General features: G+C 45.9%; 1 protein-coding gene across 4 annotated transcripts in view; it reads left to right on the top strand.

Annotated features, from left to right (window-relative positions):
• The window catches only part of POLDIP3 (DNA polymerase delta interacting protein 3), a 102,783-nt gene that overhangs the window by 69,166 nt on the left and 14,027 nt on the right, over positions 1-19,590 (top strand). For 3 of the 4 annotated variants that reach the window (XM_069737102.1, XM_069737100.1, XM_069737101.1), the window contains exons 4-6: positions 1,086-1,199; positions 6,509-6,709; positions 6,843-6,920. In XM_069737102.1, the coding sequence (XP_069593203.1) occupies positions 1,086-1,199; positions 6,509-6,709; positions 6,843-6,920 (393 nt within the window). The remainder of the gene's footprint in view (positions 1-1,085; positions 1,200-6,508; positions 6,710-6,842; positions 6,921-19,590) is intronic. The other variant, XM_069737103.1, reaches the window with a different exon arrangement.

A 19,590-nucleotide genomic window follows, 5' to 3' on the forward strand; every position in this document is an offset into this window, starting at 1 on the left:
TAACGCATGCGTCAAAAAAACGCAGCGTTTACACGCGTTTTTTCACCATGCGTTTTTGCGTTTTTTACCGCAAAAACGCACCCGAAAAAACGCCAATGTGAAACCAGCCTTAATGCGAACATTGCAGCTGAGGCCTAACTTCTGTCGTATTGTCTGTGAAGGCGCAATCAAGAAGATTGATGTATTGAAAAAAGGGCAATAGTGCGCACCCAGATAATGAGAGGCACAGGATCAACGGACCATGCCTCTGAGCCACAGGATTAATAATCAAACAGTGCTTGTAGATATTTCAACAAAGGGAAAAAAAAAAACCACTCCAAAGAGGCATAAATCCTGGGCATATTTAAATACCCCTCCCTCCAACAGAACCCAAATCAGAAAGATTAAAGTTGTTTGTAGAAGCCCGTAAATAATAGATCCTTGTTCAAACCACGCGGAGACTGGCTCTGAAGTGGGCTTGTGTAACGTTGCCACCCCTGCAGTTTGTATGGACAGACTGTAAACCCATTACTTTGAAAGAAGCTGCTTTTCCACCATGAGTATCCAGGAAGTGGGAGGCCACTGAGGTAAGTATTTTATTCTTCTCACGGTGCTTGGATGCTGTAGAGATACTGGAAAGATGCTGTTGCATCCTCCTCCGCAGTTCCTGGATAGTTTGCCCCACATAAATTTTGGGACAACCATAAAAATATGCGTATACAACATTCCGTGACCTGCACGCAAAGAATTCCTTTGGGCGAATCTGAAATGATAAAACAGAGGTTGAGTAGCCTTTCTGAGATTGGTTGGCTAGCGGGCATATTTTGCAGACTATTGCGCATTTTTTGTGCTTTTAATTTCTTGGGGGGTTTTCAGGTTAAAACAGATCTGTCATCAGAATTAACGGTAAAAACTGCATATGTTGTTAGATTTCTTCGACCTGATGAGGCGGATGTTCTTACCGTATCTTGAAAATCCTTTTCAATAGAACACAACTAGGGAATGGAATACTAAATAATGATCTGTGCTCATAGTTCTAACACTTTAGTATGTAAAACTGGTTCACATTCCTACGGGCAGTATATTAACTGTTTTTTGTCTATCAGCAGGTTTCCGCTTTACAAGATATGGACGATGATGGTATTGATGACAGCTTGGAATTTTCCCACATCCCCACCAAAATGATGAAGATCACAGCTGCCAACACTGTGCAAAAAAGGGTAATTTGGGCTTTTAAGGCCCAATTTAATAGGACTGACTTTTGTAAACCAGTCTTAAAGAGAATCCATCAGCAGGTGTTTGCTATGTATTTTGACAGTAGCACTGTGTAAGGACAGAGACCCTAATTCCAGCGCTGTATCACTTAGTTTACTGAATCCAGTAGTTAATAGAATCACAGTTTTATCTGCAGCAGATCTAGCAGTACTTGAATGCTGGCCCCTATATAATCCACTGATTGGTAGCTTTCTGTGTACAATGTATATTGACAGAAACCTGCTAATTGGGTGTGGGGTGGACCAGGAGGCAGAAAGGACACTTTGTCATGTAGTGATAATCCTGTGCTGTTAAAACACTGATTTTATTGAAACATCAAAATACAGCCCAGTAAGTGACACATCTCTGTAATCGGGGTCTCTGCCCCCACATCCCGTTGCTCTTATAACATGGCAAAAACCAGTTGACAGATTCCCTTGAAGGACTTGCTGGAGTACGATGTAGCACATTAAATGCAACCTGTCACCCCCAAAATCGAGGGTGAGGTAAGCCCACCAGCATCAGGGGCTTATCTACAGCATTCTGTACTGCTGTAGATAAGCACCGATGTATCCTAAAAGATGAGAAAAAGAGGTTATATTAGTCACCCAGGGGCAGTCCCGGTCCGGTCCGATGGGCGTCGCGGTCCGGTCCGGCGCCTCCTATCTTCATCAGATGACGTCCTCTTCTGGTCTTCATGTTGCGGCGCAGGCATACTTTATCTGCCCTGTTGAGGGCAGAGCAAAGTACAGCAGTGCGCTGGCGCCGGGCCTCTCTGACCTTTCCCGGCGCCTGCGCACTGCAGTACTTTGCTCTGCCCTCAACAGGGCAGACAAAATACGCCGGAGCCACAGTGTGAAGACAAGAAGAGGACGTCATCCTATGAAGATGGGAGGCCCCGGACCACGACACCCATCGGATCGGACCGCCCGCCCAGGTGAGTATAATGTAACCTAAAAAATGAGAAAAAGAGGTTATATCAGGGGCTTATCTACAGCATTACAGAATTCTGTAGATAAGCCCCTGATGCCGGTGGGCTTAGGTCACCGTCAATTTTGGGGTGACAGGTTCCCTTTAAGAAGAATCTTTTAACTATAACAACAGTTTCAGCTCTCGAATTGGTAGCCCTGACACACCAACCTGACTAAAGTATTTCCAAGGTGGTTCAGCGGATGTGGAAAAGATCCCACTCAATTAAACACTTCATCTCAGTCAAACAGTTCCTCAATACTTTCAAGTCCACGCTCGCTGCTGCAAAACACACCTACTTCTCATCTCTCATATCCTCATTGTCTCACAACTCTAAACAGCTATTTAACATTTTCAATTCTCTCCTCCGTCCCCCAGCGCCTCCCTCTCAGATGAAAACTTTGCCTCATTCTTCAAGCAGAAGGTCGTTAACATCAGAGAATTTTGGCCCACAACCCCTCTTCACAACTACTCAGCCCTCCTCCTTCAAAACCAGCTTCTCCACCGTTACAGAAAATCATCTTTACCCTTCAAATCACATCTCACCACCTGTGAACTTGACTGATAGCGTCCCACCTCATCATAGACTTCATCCCAACACTTACCCATCTCTTCAGCCTATCACTAACAACTAGTGTCTTTCCCTCAGGCTGCAAACATGCCTCAATAACCTCCATCCTCAAATAGCCCTCCCTTGAGCCATGCTCTGTCTAGCTATCGCTCCAAATCACTTCTACCCTATTCCTCAAATTTACTGAAACACTTCTATTTTGAACTATCCTCCCACCTCTTGCTCCCTGTTTGATCACTTACAATCTGGCTTCCGAGCTCACCATTCTACTGAAACTGCCCTAACTAAACTCACCAATGACATATTAACTGCCAAACCCATGCAATAATATTGTCTTCCTCCTCCTGGACGTAACACATTGGACCATTCTCTCATCTCTTGGCATCGGACTTGTCCCTACCTTTTATCTCCTCATACCTAACAGACCGGACATTCGGCGTCTCCCACTCACAGAGCACCTCCTCGCATCTGCCGCTGGATAAAATATGGATAAAACCGAATTCATCATCTTTCCACCCTCTCATTCAACCACCCCTCCAACAGACCTATCCATCAAAGTCAATGGCTTCCCACATTCCGCTGTCCATGAGCTCACTGTCTCAGGGTAACCCTTGACTCTGATCTCTTTCAAACCACATATCCACGCCCTTTCCACTTTCTGCCCACTTCAATTCAAAAATATTTCCCAGATCCGCACATTCCTCAAACAAGAATCTGCAGAAGCACTAGTGCATGCCGTCATCATCTTCGCCTCGACTACTGCAACTTCTTGCTCTGTAGCATCACCTCTAACACTTTCACACCCCTTCCTGCCTATCCTAAACTCTGCTGCCTGATTAATCCACCTATCCCCCCGCTATTCCCCAGCCTCTCTCCTCTGTCAATCCCTTTACTGGTTCCCAATTACCCAGAGACTCCAGTTCAAAACCCTAAACATGACATCCAAAGCCCTCCACAACCTGTCTCCTCCATACATCTGTGACCATGTCTCCGGTACCTGCACGCAACCTCCGATCTTCACAAGATCTCATTCTCTACCTTCTTATTTCCTCTTCCCACAAACTCATAATTTTTTTCCCCGTGTATCCCCCTACTCTTGAACGCTCTACCCCAACATATCAAACTCTTGCTCACCGTGGAAACCTTCAAATGGAACCTGAAGACCCACCTCTCCTGACAAGCCTACAACCTGCGGTAACCACCGATCCACCAAACTGGTGCATGACCAGCTCTTCTCTCACCTACCGTATCCTTGGCAATCCCTTGTGGACTTTGAGCCCTCATGGGCAGGGTCCTCTCACCTGCACCAGTCGGTGACTCGTTTCGTTCAAGATAATTGTACTTTTTTAGGTGCACTCCTTTTCACATGTAAAGCGCCAAGGTTTAAATGGCGCTGCAATAATAACTAGCTTGCACCTACCCCATAAATGTACTCTGCTCAGTAACTAAAGTGAAGTTCTTTTTCATAAATTAGATGGGTCAGTTTAGCTATGCGTCCCCATTCTCTGCTCATTTTGATGAAGCTGGCTGATACTAGAATGTGACCACCTTCATGAATCATGCCTTTAATTCTTACTTTTTTACCTCTTTCTGGCATTGGGCATAATAGTACGCCCACGTCGTTATCTCTCCCTTTGATGTGGGCTCCGGCGATGAGCCCACATCTTTCAAGGCACACGGCAGCTGTTTTGAACAGCTGACATGTGCCCAGAACAGTTGCGGGTGGATTCCCGATCCACCCGCAGCTATTAAACCCTTTAAACCCTTAAATGCTGCTGTCAAATGCTGACAGCGGCATTTAACTCGCACTTCTGGCTATTGGGCTGGAAATCTGGCCACCAGTGACCTCCGTCACGTGATTGCGGGTCACCGGTTCGTTGGCATGACAACTAGAGGTCTACTGGAGACTTCTATGGTTATCACTGCCAGATTGCGAAGAGCGCCGACTAGTGGTCGGCGCTCATAGCAAGTGAGTAAATCTGCTATATAGAGGTGATGTCAAACATCGCCTGTATGTAGCAGAGCTGATCAGGTTATGGCATCTTCTAATCTCCTATGTAGACTATTGAAGCATGCCAAAAGTTTAAAAAAAAAAAAAAATTAAAAATGAAAAAATATATAAAGGTTCAAATCATCCCCCTTTTTACTCCATTCAAAATAAAACAATAAAAAAAATCTAACATACACATATTTGATATCGCTGCGTTCAGAATCGCCCGATCTATCAATAAAAAAAAAGATTAACCTGATCGCTAAATGGTGTAGCAATAAAAAGTCAAAATATCGGAATTACTTTTTTGGTCGCCGCGACATTGCATTAAAATGCAATAACGGGCAATCAAGATTGTATCTGCACCAAAATGGTATCATTAAAAACGTCAGCTCGGCATGCAAAAAATAAGCCCTAACCCGACCTCAGATCACAAAAAATGGAGACGCTATGGGTATCGGAAAATGGCACTATTTGTTTTTTGTTTGTTTTTTTTAACAAAGTTTGGAATTTTTTTCCCCCACTTGGCTAAGAAAGAACCTAGGCATGTTTGGTGTCTGTGAACTCATAATGACCTGGAGAATCATAATGGCAGGTCAGTTTTAGCACTTATTGACCCTAGTAAAAAAAAAAAAAAAAAAAAATGGATTGCACTATTTTGGAATTTCACCACACTGGTATTTTTTCCCCGTTTTCCAGTACACGACATGGTAAAATGAAGGGTGTTGTTCAAAAGTACAAATCGTCCCGCAAAAAACAAGCCCGCACATGGCCATATTGATGGAAAAATAAAAAAGTTATGGCTCCAGGAAGAAGGGGAGTGAAAAACGAAAATGCAAAACCAAAAATACCTCTGGTCATTAAGGGATCAAAGGAACAGTCGCCCTAGAAAGTTATATGAAAAACTAGTTTATAGGATACTTTTTTCCTCAAAATTCCATTGTTGAAATTGTGCAGAAGGAGGAGTTAATGCAAAAAATAACTTATTTATATTAAAAAAACAGTTGGTTTTGGCCTCAGTTTTCAACAGATACCTGGAAACTATACCTCTCAGGGAATTAATGTATGGAGTTTTATGACCATCTGGACCGCACAGGTGCTTCCCTGAATTTTCTAATATTTGACCTTGAAAATTAAATATTATAGGCTGATGTATCAGGACCAGTGTTGTTTATTCTGGTCTTGATGAGATGTGGTGACGTCAAATGCTCCTTTTCATGAATCTGCAACATCTGAGAAGTGGCATGCATCTCCCATAAATTCTACTCTAGTCACTGCTAGAGTAAGATTTATGGCATAGTGAACACCACCACTGTTATGATTTTGATAAGTAGAGGACGATGCACTCGTTTTGCCCACTTTGTTGGAGCTGGGCAAAAAAGGCTTGAGAATGCCAAGTCACAAAATTTGAGCTCCGCTTTGAGTTGTGCCAAAACTTTGAGGTTTCAAAGGTTTTTACTCCAGAAATCTTTGCTTAAAAGCTTTGAATCGGACACCATGTTTTTTTTCCCCCACAATTATGTTGCTTTAGCCCCACATTCCTCCTTTTCACAATGGTTTCCAGAAAAATTGTACGCCAGGAGCGCAATTTAATTTTGGAAGTGCACATTTGGCTGGAATAGATTGCAGACGTGATATCGGATTTGCAGTGTGAGGAAGCCTTTGTCACACCATTGCCTGTACGGCTCATGAAGTTATTTCTAGTGTAAATCCTTATTTCACTGTCTGTTTTACTTCTTTTGTAGCCGGGAATGTCTGGAAATTCATTTTCTCTTGGGCAAACTCTACCTCTTACTAAAGTGGTACAGAATGATGCATACACAGCTCCCATGTCTACTCAGCCCGAGACTTTGCCACCTTTATTACACACAAAGTCTCTAACCAACGTGTCACGGACACTTGTCACAAAGGAGACCAGTTCTTCAGTAGGGACCACTCCAAAAGAGGTGAGAATGGCATGCATCATTGAATCTTGTATTGTCAAGCAGTACAGGCTGACACTTGTACTTTGTTTGTGCTAGCAGCTTTTTGCAGTTCAGTTTCCTCCTTGTTTCTTTTAACACATTGTTTTGTTTCCAGTCTGTCTTTAGCCCTTTAGAAGGCACAAAAATGACCGTTAATAATTTGCATCCAAGAGTCACAGAGGAAGATATCGTGGTAAGTAGTGTTGTATTTACCTTTTTACCACCATCTGCAGGATAAGTGGTACATTTGTAATCCCGTTTCGTTCAAGATAATTGTACTTTTTTAGGTGCACCCCTTTTCACATGTAAAGCGCCAAGGTTTAAATGGTGCTACAATAATAACTAGCTAATATCTTCTTACAATGACGTCCTCTTCTTGTATTCACGCTGCAGCTTTGGGGCAGGCATACTTTGTCTGCCCTGTTGAGGGCAGAGCAAAATACTGCAGTGCGCAGGCGCCGAGAAAGGTCAGAGGCGCCCAGCACCTGCGCACTGCAGTACTTTGCTCTGCCCTCAACAGGGCAGACAAAGTACGCCGGAGCTGCAGCGTGAAAACAAGAAGAGGACGTCATCCTATGAAGATAGGGGGCCCCAGACTGGACCGCTACGCCCATCGGATCGGACCGCCGCCAAACCCCCCCCCCCCCCTACTTCTTTTTCCAGGACATCCCTCCTGAGAGCACCACCAGGAGGTTGTCCTATGTATCCTTGATAGGGACAGGAACACAGAATAGGTTAAATAGCCCCTCCCCACCTCCACCCTTAAGTGATTTTCCTGTCCCTATCAGGGACAGACGCAGGAGAGAGTTCAAAAGAAGATAGAATACCTGGATATGATGTCAGGGAGCAGAGGCTCCCGAGGATGGTCTTTTCCTCCTGGAGGGGGCTCTGGACCGCTTGAGTCCCGATGGAGGGACTCCTACAGATCGCAGGATACCAACGGAGGTCCCTCACGCGATGGTAGAGCTGGGTGCTCCCGTCAGCTGCCTCATCCCTTCATAAAGGGCTCTGAGGCAGCAGCTACTGCAGTGGTGCCCGACGATTCTCCTGCTGTGCTCCACGTGGGGTGGCGCCGGCTGCATCTCCCCGATCTTCCGAAGCCGACGGTATCTCCCCAGACTTCCGGCGCTCTGCGCCGGAGAAAGCCCGCCAATGACTGCTTCCGGGGGGCGGAGCCAGATTCCGTATTCAGCTACGCCAGCAGTTTACGGTGTCTTGGACCCGGACACGTCGCCGGAGTAGAGGGAGAGCCCGGGGCATGATGGCGCCGAAAACGCATGGTTCCAGGCTGGTCAGTGTGCGTTCCAGATGATGCATGTGCAGTGCAGCTGGGACCTACAATTACAGAAATCTGCAGCAGTTGAGCTCGGAAGGAGGACGGGTCAGATGTCTTGAAGTCAGGTGAGACCGACTATTAAGGCTACTTTCACACTAGCGTTAACTGCAAACCGTCACAAAAACGTCTTTTTGCCGAAAAAACGGATGCGTCAAAGTGCAAAATGTATGCAACGCATGCAGCATTTCGACGGATCCGTCTATTTGGGGATGTCTGGCCAATTAGCTAAAAAAAATCCTGTTTCTGAGCATGCTCAGTAGAAAAAAACGTATTGCAGCGCTGCATTGCGTCGTACGACGTGTCTCGACGCATCCGTCGCTCATAGACTTTCATTGTAGCCAGACGCATGCCGATGGATGCGCCGAGACACGTTTTTTTGTCGGAGCCAAAAAACGTTGCAATCTACGTTTTTCCAGACGACGTGTCGCCTAATTTCGACGCATCCGTCGAAAGACGTATACCGGCGTATGCAAATCCGTCGCAATGCGTCGCCAATACAAGTCTATGGGGAAAAAACGCATCCAGCAAAATATTTTGCTGGATGCGTTTTTTCTGCAAAACGACGCATTTTAACGTATTGCAGTTAACGCTAGTGTGAAAGTAGCCTAAGACACGGACAGTTGACAGCACACTTGACCTAGGAAACATGGAGGGTGCTAATCGTCCAGACGTCCAGTCCTCAGAGCTCGCCCCAGCACATGTGAGTAAATACATAGTGGGGTGTACTAGGACCAGTCGAATATGGACTACAGGGCCATCTTATATGTCTATTTCAGGATAAGGAAGCGCCCAAGCGTCCAGCAGCAGTGTCTAAACGCAAGACTAATAGATGTCCCTTATGCTCAAACAGACTGCCAGAAGGGCACTCTAAAAAGCTATGTGACGGCTGCATGTTGGGGTTACTTAAAGAGCAGACCTCTTTTCTTAGACCGCATTAAAACTATGATCAAAGAAGAGGTACAGACTACGGTATCATCTCTGATGTGGTTGAATCCCCCCGTCCTAAAAAACCTTGATGGGAGCAGGATCTTGGCTCAGAAGAAAGTCTCAACTTAACTCTATATCGGATTCCGCGGAAGGCGAATGTTCTTCAGCTTTGCTCCCAGAAGAGAGGAAGAGGTATCTGTTCTCAACGAAAAAACAGACATACTCCTGCAGGCTGTCAGAAACACCATGAAGGTGGAAGAAGCCACAGAACCTCTAACGGTCCAGGACGAAATGTTTGGCGGGCTTAGAGCTCACAGGAAAAGTGTTTCCAGTAAATCACCATATAACAGAAATGATTCTGGAAGAATGGGAGGACGTCGGAAAGAAGCTCCTACTCCCCAGGGATTTTAAACACACGACTCCCATTTGATCCAGACGAAACCAAAGTATGGGAATCTGTGCCAAAAGTAGATATACCAGTGGCTAAGGTCTCAAAGAAGACCGCCATACCGTTTGAAGATTCATCTGGTCTCAAAAGACCCTCTGGACAAAAGATCAGAAGATCTCCTCAAAAAGGCCTGGGAGGCATCATCAGCTCTAGAGAAACTAGGATGGCTAATAAATCTAAAAAATCAAATTTCAAACCAGAAACAAAAAAGTTGTTTCTCGGAGTGATCCTAGATTCAACTCAGGAACATTCGTACCTCACGCAACACAATCAATCAATCAAATAAGAGATTTAGATATTAGAGACAAAAGCACACCTCCATAAGGAAAGCCATGAGAGTGCTGGGTTTGATGACATCATGCATTCCCAGTGTTCAATGGAGTCAGTGTCATTCAAGACCCCTGCAGCAAGAAGTCCTTTCACTATGGGACGGTAGAGAAACATCTCTGGACAACAGGGTGCACTTATCCAAAGAGGCAAAAAGATCACTTGTCATGGTGGACCATGGAAGCAAACCTAGGGAGAGGAAAACCCTGGAGAACATCTCCATGTGTGAGCATCTCTACGGATGCAAGCCTCAGAGGCTGGGAAGCCCATATGGAGGGAAGCTACTCCCAAGGAACATGGTCGGTGTAAATAAGCAACAGATCTTCAAATTACAGGGAGCTCAGAGCAGTCTGGGAAGCCCTAAAGAAATATCAGGAAGACCTAAAAGACCAACACATCCGTATCTTCTCAGACAATTAAACAATAGCCTTCCTACTTCATCAGGGAGGTCCAAGACATCGTCACTTACAGGACCTGTCGGACACAATTTTCTCCTGGGCAGAGCTCACAGTGAAGTCAATAACAGCCGTTCACTTGAAAGGTACCGAAAATCAGGTAGCCGACTTTCTGAGCAGACAAAAGTTTTGTCCCACAGAATGGTCCTTAAACCACGAGATCTTTGTTCAGTTAACCCAACGCTGGGGTATCACGGAAGTAGATCTATTTGCTTCAAGACAAAATACAAAAACAGAATGGTTCTTCTCTCTAAATCCAGGAGACAGGCCGTCAGGTATAGACGTCCTGGCCCAGAATTGGGATATAAATCTGGCTTATGCTTTTCCACCATTGGCTCTAATACCGAGAGTCTTGAGGAAGATCCAGTAGAGCCAAGCGGCAGTAATCTTAATTGTACCATACTGGCCCAAAAGGAGCTGGTTCCCCTTACTGAAATGGATGTCCCTAGAATAGCCAGTCCATCTACCAGCAAGATCGGACCTTTTATTTCAGGGCCCTCTAGTTCATCATAACCCATCATAACCCAGGTCTGCTACAATTAGCAGCTTGGATCCTGAAAAAGAGATCCTGAGGTCAAAGGGTCTTTTAGAACCAGTCATTTCTACCATCAAAAACAGCAGAAAGCCGGTGACTTCCGCAATATACAGGAAGATATGGAAGAAGTTCTGTTCGCAAAGTACAGTACAACTCCTGTATCAGTTTCTGAGGGCCCAGATATTCCTAGAATCCTAGACTTTCTTCAGTCAGGCTTTGATAAAGGGTTAAGACCTAGTACGTTAAAAGTGCAAATTTCAGCTCTCAGTTCTTTTTACGACTTCCAGTTAGCCAGTCATCCCTGGGTAATGAGATTTATTAAAGCCACCCAACGGCTTGGCCAACAATACGCAGTTCAGTGCCTCCCTGGGATCTCAGCCTAGTTTTGAATTAACTTTGTAAAGAACCATACGAACCACTAAATCAAGCAGACTTAAGAGCAGTAACCCTTAAAGCCATCTTCTTAGTGGCAATAACATCAGCGAGACGTATCGGTGAGATTCAATCCTTCGCCATAAAAGACCCATATATGAAGATTCAAGATGACTGCATCATCCTAAGACTGGATCCCACCATTCTTCCTAAAGATGTTTCTGACTTCCATAGAAGTCAAGAGATTGTTCTACCTACCTTTTGCAAAACTACAGTAATGAGAAGTTGCGTTCTCTTCACGCATTGGATTTTAAAAGAACAATACTCCACTACCTAGAAATCACAAACATTTGGAGAATAGACTCTAACCTCTTCATCCAGAGCTACACTAGCTAGATGGATTGTCAACGATTAGTGCATCCTATATCTCGGCGGGGAGAACCCCACCAGAAAGCCTCGCTGAGGGCAATCCCTGCTTCATGGGCAGAAAGTGCTGGGGCTTCTATGGACCAGTCCTGCAGAGCTTTTTGGCGGAGGGTGAGTAACGTTTTATTTTTTTTATTATTATTTTTAACCTTAGATCGTTTTCCTATTGATGCTGCATACGCAGCATCAATAGTAAAAAAGTTGGTCATACAGGATTAATAGCTGCATAACCGGAGTGCGGTGTAACGCTGGGATTAACCCTGTGTGAGGGCTGACTGGAGGGGAGAATGGAGCAGGCACTGACTGACTGCGGGGAGGAAAGAGCGGCCATATTGCCGCCGTACTGTGGGCGTCGCTGATTGGTCGTGGCAAAACGCCCACGACCATTGCCACGACCAATCAGCGACTTGGATTCCATGACAGACAGGGCCGCGACCAATGAATATCTGTGACAGACAGAAAGACGGAAGTGACCCTTAGACAATTATATAGTACTAGATGGCAGCCCGATTCTAAAGAATCGGGAGTCTAGAATCCATATATACTTTATTTATTCAAATGTAAGAATAATACAATTAATAAATAATAGTAAGAAAGAACAAAAATAATAGGCAGTATATGGAGAAAACACCAAACAAAAGTTCAAAATTGGTGTGAAAATGTCACTGAACCACTTCACAACTAAATATATATAGTTTTGGTAAATGGTATCATTTTTTTGACGAAATTCGGCAGGAGCTTGAAGAGCAACGTCACTGGGCCCGCCTCCACGCAGTAGAAACTTGCTGTGAGGTAAAAATTCAAAAATCACACCAAAATGGCGGGCGGAGTGTGTCACAGTATGGCACGTTTGATTGGTCGCTCGCAGCAGGCGGCAACCAATCAGACACTGGACACTGTTGACGTCACTTATCTCCGGACATTAGCTCCGGACATAGCCACGGAAGTTGGCACAAATTGCAGGAAGTAGTATTCTAGGCAATTATATATTAGACAGTACGTGTATGTATGTATATCTACTATATAATTGTCTAAGGGTCACTTCCGTCTTTCTGTCCTTCTGTCTTTCACGGATATTCATTGATCGCGGCCTCTGTCAAGGAAATCCAAGTCGCTGATTGGTCGTGGCTGTTTTGCCGCGACCAATCAGCGATGGGCACAGTCCGGAAGAAAATGGCCGCTCCTTACTGCCCGCAGTCAGTGCCTGGCGCCCGCATACTCCCCTCAAGTCACCGCTAATACAGGGTTAATGCCGGCGGTAATGGACCACGCTATACTCAGTTACCGCCGCTATTAACACGGTGTGTCCCCAACTTTTTACAATTGATGCTGCCTATGCCGCATCAATAGTAAAAAAATGTAATGTTAAAAATAATAAAAAAACAAAACCTGCTATACTCACCCTCCGTAGTCTGCCGAGCCGCTCGCGCCTGCCGCCATCTTCCGTTCCCAGCGATGCATTGCGAAATTACCCAGAAGACTTAGTGGTCTCGCGAGACCGCCAAGTCTTCTGGGTAATTTCGCAATGCATCCTGGGAACGGAAGATGGCGGCAGCTGCGCCCATCGCCACAGCGCCGTTGGATCCCAGTGGGTGAGTATGTAACTATTTTTTATTTTAATTCTTTTTTTTTTTTTTTTTTTACAGGGATATGTGCCCACACTGCTAAATACTGCGTGGGCTACATGGCTGCTATATACTACGTGGGCAGTACTATATACTACGTGGGCAGTACTATATACTACGTGGGCAGTACTATATACTACGTGGGCAGTACTATATACTACGTGGGCAGTACTATATACTACGTGGGCAGTACTATATACTACGTGGGCAGTACTATATACTACGTGGCTGCTATATACTACGTGGTCAGTAATATATACTACATGGCTGCTATATGCTGCGTGGGCAGTACTGTATACTACATGGCTGCTGTATACTACGTGGCCTGTGTTGGATACAGCGTGGGCTGCGTTATATACAGCACATCGGGTATTCTACAATATGTATGTATATAGCAGCCACATACTATATGGCACAGGCCACGTACTATTTGTATGCTATATACCACATGGCTCCTATATACTACGTGGCCTGTGCTGTATAGTATGTGGCTGCTATATACAAAGAGGGAGGGATCATATAACCAATAAAGAATCAATTCAACAGCCTGGTTCAGATAACAATCATCTGTCCATCACCGTTCACATAAGGACATAAAGAATAACCAATTAATGAACATTGATAAATGATTGAGAAAAACATATCTGGGTGTTATCCAAAACTTAGCTTCCAACCACAGCCTCGGTGCGTTTCCTCGTCCATACGGTTCATCAGGAGGCAAAAAATATGGAACCAGCTACTCCATAGATGCAGGTGTCACGATAGGGACTGTCTCCCTATGGAGGAGGGTATCTAATTTTGCACAATGACCTTTTATTAATAAGCACCTTTCCTTCATCTCTTTATACTGCTTGTTTTCCCACCTATAGTAAAGTAGGATTAAAACAGGGCTAGTCAGGGACACCCGTCACGGAGTGGGGGTGCCAAACAACCGTATCAGGGTGCCAACCTCCACTGCTAGGAAGGGGTAGCAGTCTAGTTTAGGGAAATTGTTAGGTCATTGTTATAGACCGTATTGCATTTTAATGTTTGCACTGGGAAAGGGTATTTTTATAATTATTATACATTAAAGTTTTGGACTTTTAAGGGACTACACGGTCCTGCTAGAAGCCAAGAAGAAAGGTAACATTTGACACCTTCTAGCTCTTGGAAGAGAGATGTAAATTACGGCCTGATAGTATCTCTGTGAGAACTCTTAAGGTACCTTCACACATAACGATATTGTTAACGATATCGTTGCTTTTTGTGACGTAGCAACGATATCGTTAATGAAATCGTTATGTGTGACAGCGACCAACGATCAGGCCCCTGCTGGGAGATCGTTGGTCGCTGAATAAAGTCCAGAACTTTATTTAGTCGCTGGACTCCTGCTGACATCTCTGGATCGGCGTGTGTGACACCGATCCAGCGATGTCTTCACTGGTAACCAGGGTAAACATCGGGTAACTAAGCGCAGGGCCGCGCTTAGTAACCCGATGTTTACCCTGGTTACCATCCTAAAAGTAAAAAAAACAACCACTACATACTTGCCTAACGCCGTCTGTCCTCCAGCGCTGTGCTCTGCACTCCTCCTGTACTGGCTGTGAGCGTCGGTCAGCCGGAAAGCAGAGCGGTGACGTCACCGCTCTGCTTTCCGGCCGCTGTGCTCACAGCCAGTACAGGAGGAGTGCAGAGCACAGCGCTGGAGGACAGACGGCGTTAGGTAAGTATGTAGTGGTTGTTTTTTTTACTTTTAGGATGGTAACCAGGGTAAACATCGGGTTACTAAGCGCGGCCCTGCGCTTAGTTACCCGATGTTTACCCTGGTTACCGGCATCGTTGGTCGCTGGAGAGCGGTCTGTGTGACAGCTCTCCAGCGACCAAACAGCGACACTGCAGCGATCCGGATCGTTGTCGGTATCGCTGCAGCGTCGCTTAATGTGAAGTGGCCTTTACCCAAAGGATCTCAAGAGAAAATAATATATTCATTGGGGGCGCGGCCGTGGTCCAATCAAAAACCAAGCAATTATGATATTAACCTGAGGGGCCGGTCTAGAAACCTGACCTCCAGACCAAAGTTATAAATTAGGGCTGTATACAGAGAATTGTGTCCACATGTGAGGGCAGCCTGAGATGCTGATGTGTTCCACCAACTCCATTCACCTCCCCCCACCCACCCCCTCCCTCAGGGAGCAGAAAGCAAACTACCAGTTAGATGATTTCTGTAAGTTTCTCCTGTTTATCTTTATACTGTTTTGCATAAGTTGTATGTATTTTTATCATATTTTTGCACTTTTTCTTACTGTAAGCACTGAACCCTTTTTGTATTAAAGTATAAAACTTTTAACAAGTTGAACCTTGAATGTTCTAAAAGAATCCATAGCCTAAGGTGTGTGAGCCTTATGAGTGGTAGACATTATTAGTATTAATATTTCCTGGACTCCTTGCTCGTGTGTTCTATGAGTGGTGGCCACGTGTATGAGCGGGTGTGTGGCCTGGGTCAGTGTGTGATTTATGCTCATTACAGCATAGGACAGAGGTTGAATGCTGGACTGAGATTGGGGAGATAGATTAACCCTTGCAGGCACAACCCAAGTCTTGTGCTGAGAGCGGGCACGTGACGAATAAGTGACTCCACGGAGAAGGGATCCGTGACACCCATCATCCACATGTGCAAAGATATGTAGCCTACAAAATTTTGAATAAATGTGTATTGCAAAACATTTTAGCGGCCTTGAGGACATACTGCCTAAGGGTATGTTTCCATGTGACGTATTTGCCGTGGAATGGACTCTGTGTACAGCCGCAGCAGCCAGATGTTACAGCATAGTGGAGGGGATTTTCTGAAATTCCATCTCCACTATGCATACAAAGACACACGTGGCTGACCTGCATATACGCACATGCGGCATGTCTTTATAGACCGCAGCATGTCTATTTGTCTTGCAGAGGTGCTCAGTCTCCGTAAGATAAATGGCACCGTCCTATGTATAGGATGCGGTGATTCCGCATGTGTTCAATGAACACATGCGGAATCATTGCGCGTACAAAAGCTTGCAGCGCGTTAGACGGGACGGGTGTCTGGTAGCTGCAAACGCTGGATGTAAGGCATCTGACGCAGCACGATGTTCCTTTGCCTGAGAAAAAGTTGCTCATAGCAATCAATGTTGTGAGTGCTCTAAAAATTAAAGATAGACACTGGTATGGTTTTTATTCGGACTCCCATGACAGCACACGAGAGAGGGGATCCGCCCTTAAGGAACAGGAAACCTACAGATACAAAAGGGCGGCACCTCTCCCCATGCATCAGTTGGTTTCCTGTTCCTGAAGGGACTGGATGCCTATAGAAACTACAGGAGTCCAGGCCGGCCGGACCGATTCTGGTGGCGAGGGGGTCTCCCACTTCGGCCGCTGCGGGTACCTGAAGTAGTCACGGTGGCCCTGGCAGGGCGGCACGGCGGTGACTAGGCAGCGAGGAGCGGTCGCCAGGGGGTGTCCGGTCTCCGGGGCCAGCGTCTGGTAAGTCGCCCTTCCCGTGGGCTGTGGGTCTCTCTGGAGCAGGGGGGAGCGCGGCGGCATCAGGGGGGCGCCGATCGGATCGTAGCTGGCCGGCCTCGGCGTTCCACGAGAGCTGCAGCGCTGACAGGAAGCGCTGTAAGCTGTGGTGACGTCGGGGGGCGGAGCCGGCGACGTCTTCCGGATCGGTGAGCTCCTGCGCATGCGCGGGGGCTCCAAGATGGCGGCGCCCACCGGAGATCATGCCGCAATCCCTCCGGAGCGACGATTGATTCCCCACAGCTGCGGGGGGGCGGGAAAATTAAACAAGCAAGCTGGGCAAGGTGCGCTGACCGAAGGAGGGGCCTTATAAGGCGGCTCCAGCAGCATGTTCCCGGGTTCTGGCTCCAATTTACTGAAAATGGATTCAGATCAGGATCAGCAGGTTGTGCTGCTGGAACAAGCATCCCAGAAACCCAAGGAGAAGGAACATGAAAAAAGGAGCGATGGTTCGGGCCGCAGAAGCTCCTCCAGACAGGGGTCTGGAGGGTCAGTCAAAAAGGATCCCCCTCGTGCTTCGGTATTTCTGGGTGTGAGCAGCCACTGGTAAGTGATCTTCGAGAAAGTTCACTTAGTGACTAGTCTCCCCTCATGTGTTTTATGCAGGGAAGGAAAAACGTCAGTAAGGCGAAGCATAGGGAATGTGCCATCTGCGGGGTTCCCTTGCCTGACTCACACCCTAAAAAACTATGTGACCCCTGTATCCAGCAGACGGTGAGGTTCTGGAAGGAGGGGAGGGGGTATAGCATGTAGATTTTACACTCTAGTCTACCTTACTTATCCCCGTAGGTAGCCGAAGAATCCTCCTCTATTACAGCCAGTCTCAAGGAGATGATTAGAATGGAGGTTAAAGAGTCCTTTAAAAACCTTTCACAGTCAGGAGGTTCTAGGCAGAGAACTGAGTGGGCATCTGATTCGTCTGTGGAAAAGGACAAGTCCGAAGAATCAGACAATTCAGCAGCATCATCCTCCTCTTCGGAAGAAGACGCTGCTCGGTTTTGCCTACCCCTAGAAAGGATAGACAAATTGGTAAAGGCGGTCAGAGGCACAATGGGTATATCGGAACCCAAGCCTCAACTATCCAAAGAACAAATGATGTTCAGTGGATTGGAGCAAAAGAAGCGCAGAGTGTTTCCTTTAAATGAGAAAATACAAGATCTTATTAATAGGGAATGGAGGAAACCTGAGAGAAAAGGCTCCTTACCACCTGCGCAAAAACGCCGATACCCTTTTGATGACCCAGCAGTAGGTAACTGGGAGAAAGCACCCAAGCTGGATGCAGCAATTGCCAAGGTAGCTAAACGATCTTCTCTCCCATTTGAAGATATGGGAACACTTAAAGACCCCCTGGATAGGAAAGTGGATACCTTCCTGAAGGGAACCTGGGAGATGGCAGCTGGCTCCTTAAGACCTGCGGTAGCTTCAACCTGCACGGCAAGGTCAATGATGGTCTGGCTGGACCAGTTGGAGACCCAATTAAAACAAGGGGCCTCTAGAGAGTCCATTCTCTCAGCATTACCTGTAATCCAGGAGGGGGCGGCTTTTTTATCAGACGCCTCAATTGACTCCGTAAAGTTGGCAGCTAGAGCAGCAGGACTTTCTAATGCTGCAAGGAGAGCCCTATGGCTGAAATGCTGGCCGGGGGATATGCAGGCAAAAGCGAAGCTCTGCGCTATCCCTTGTAAAGGCGAATATTTATTTGGGCCTACCCTGGATGAACTCCTGGAGAAAGCAGGAGATGATAAGAAAAAGTTTCCCAACCTGTTCAATCCATACCGTCGTCCCTTCAACAAAAGAAGGTTCAACCGGGGAGGAAAGCGAACCTTTTCACCAGGGAGAGATCGTCCCAGATGGGAGGATAGGCGAAAGCGAGGTACAGGTCTCATGTTTCGCCGTAACCAGACGGAAAATAAAAAACAAGACCAATGACTGGCAATTCCAGTGGGAGGGAGACTATTGCATTTCTCGGCAGAGTGGTCGAAAATCACAAACAGCGTTTGGATAAAAGACACTGTTTCCCATGGTCTCAAGCTGGAATTTGTTCATATTCCACAGGACAAATTTAGGTTAACACCCTGGCGCTCATCTCCCACTGAACAATTCGCCCTAGAAGAGGAAGTGAGGACTCTTTGTTCCAAAAATGTTTTGGTAGAAGTGCCGTATTCTCAGGCAGGGGAAGGGTTTTACTCTCCCCTGTTCCTAATCCAGAAGCCTGATAAATCTTACAGGACCATTATAAATCTTAAGGGTCTCAATAAGTTTTTGGTGAAACATACTTTCAAAATGGAGTCCATCAATTCGGCAATAAAAATGCTTTTCAACAACTGTTTCATGGTAGTAGTGGATTTGAAAGATGCCTACTATCATGTACCCATTCATGCTGATTTCCAACGATACCTGAGGGTAGCGATACTAATGGGGGGTAGGATTCGACATTTTCAATTCAGAGCGCTCCCCTTTGGGATCACCTCGGCACCTAGGGTGTTTACTAAAATAATTGCGGAAGTTATGGCGCATTTAAGAGAGTCAAATATCCTTATAGTCCCCTACTTAGACGATTTCCTCATTGTAGGTAACTCGGTAGATCATTGTCTGTCACAATGGGAGATTGCTAAAACCAAACTAGAACGGTTGGTTTGGATCATAAACTTTGAAAAATCTAAATTACAGCCCCTAAATGTTCAAAAATTCCTGGGGTTAATGTTGAATTCAGTGACACAGCAGTGTCTCCTCCCTATAGAGAAAATGGACCAAATTCAGAGTTTTGTATTAAGAGCAATCAATACACCTTCCATGACACTTAGGCAAGCAATGTCTCTACTTGGGTCACTCACATCTTGCATCCCAGCAGTTAAGTGGGCTCAGTTCCACACCAGGT

Source organism: Ranitomeya imitator, chromosome 8 (assembly GCF_032444005.1).
Source record: "Ranitomeya imitator isolate aRanImi1 chromosome 8, aRanImi1.pri, whole genome shotgun sequence".
Lineage (NCBI taxonomy): Eukaryota > Metazoa > Chordata > Amphibia > Anura > Dendrobatidae > Ranitomeya > Ranitomeya imitator.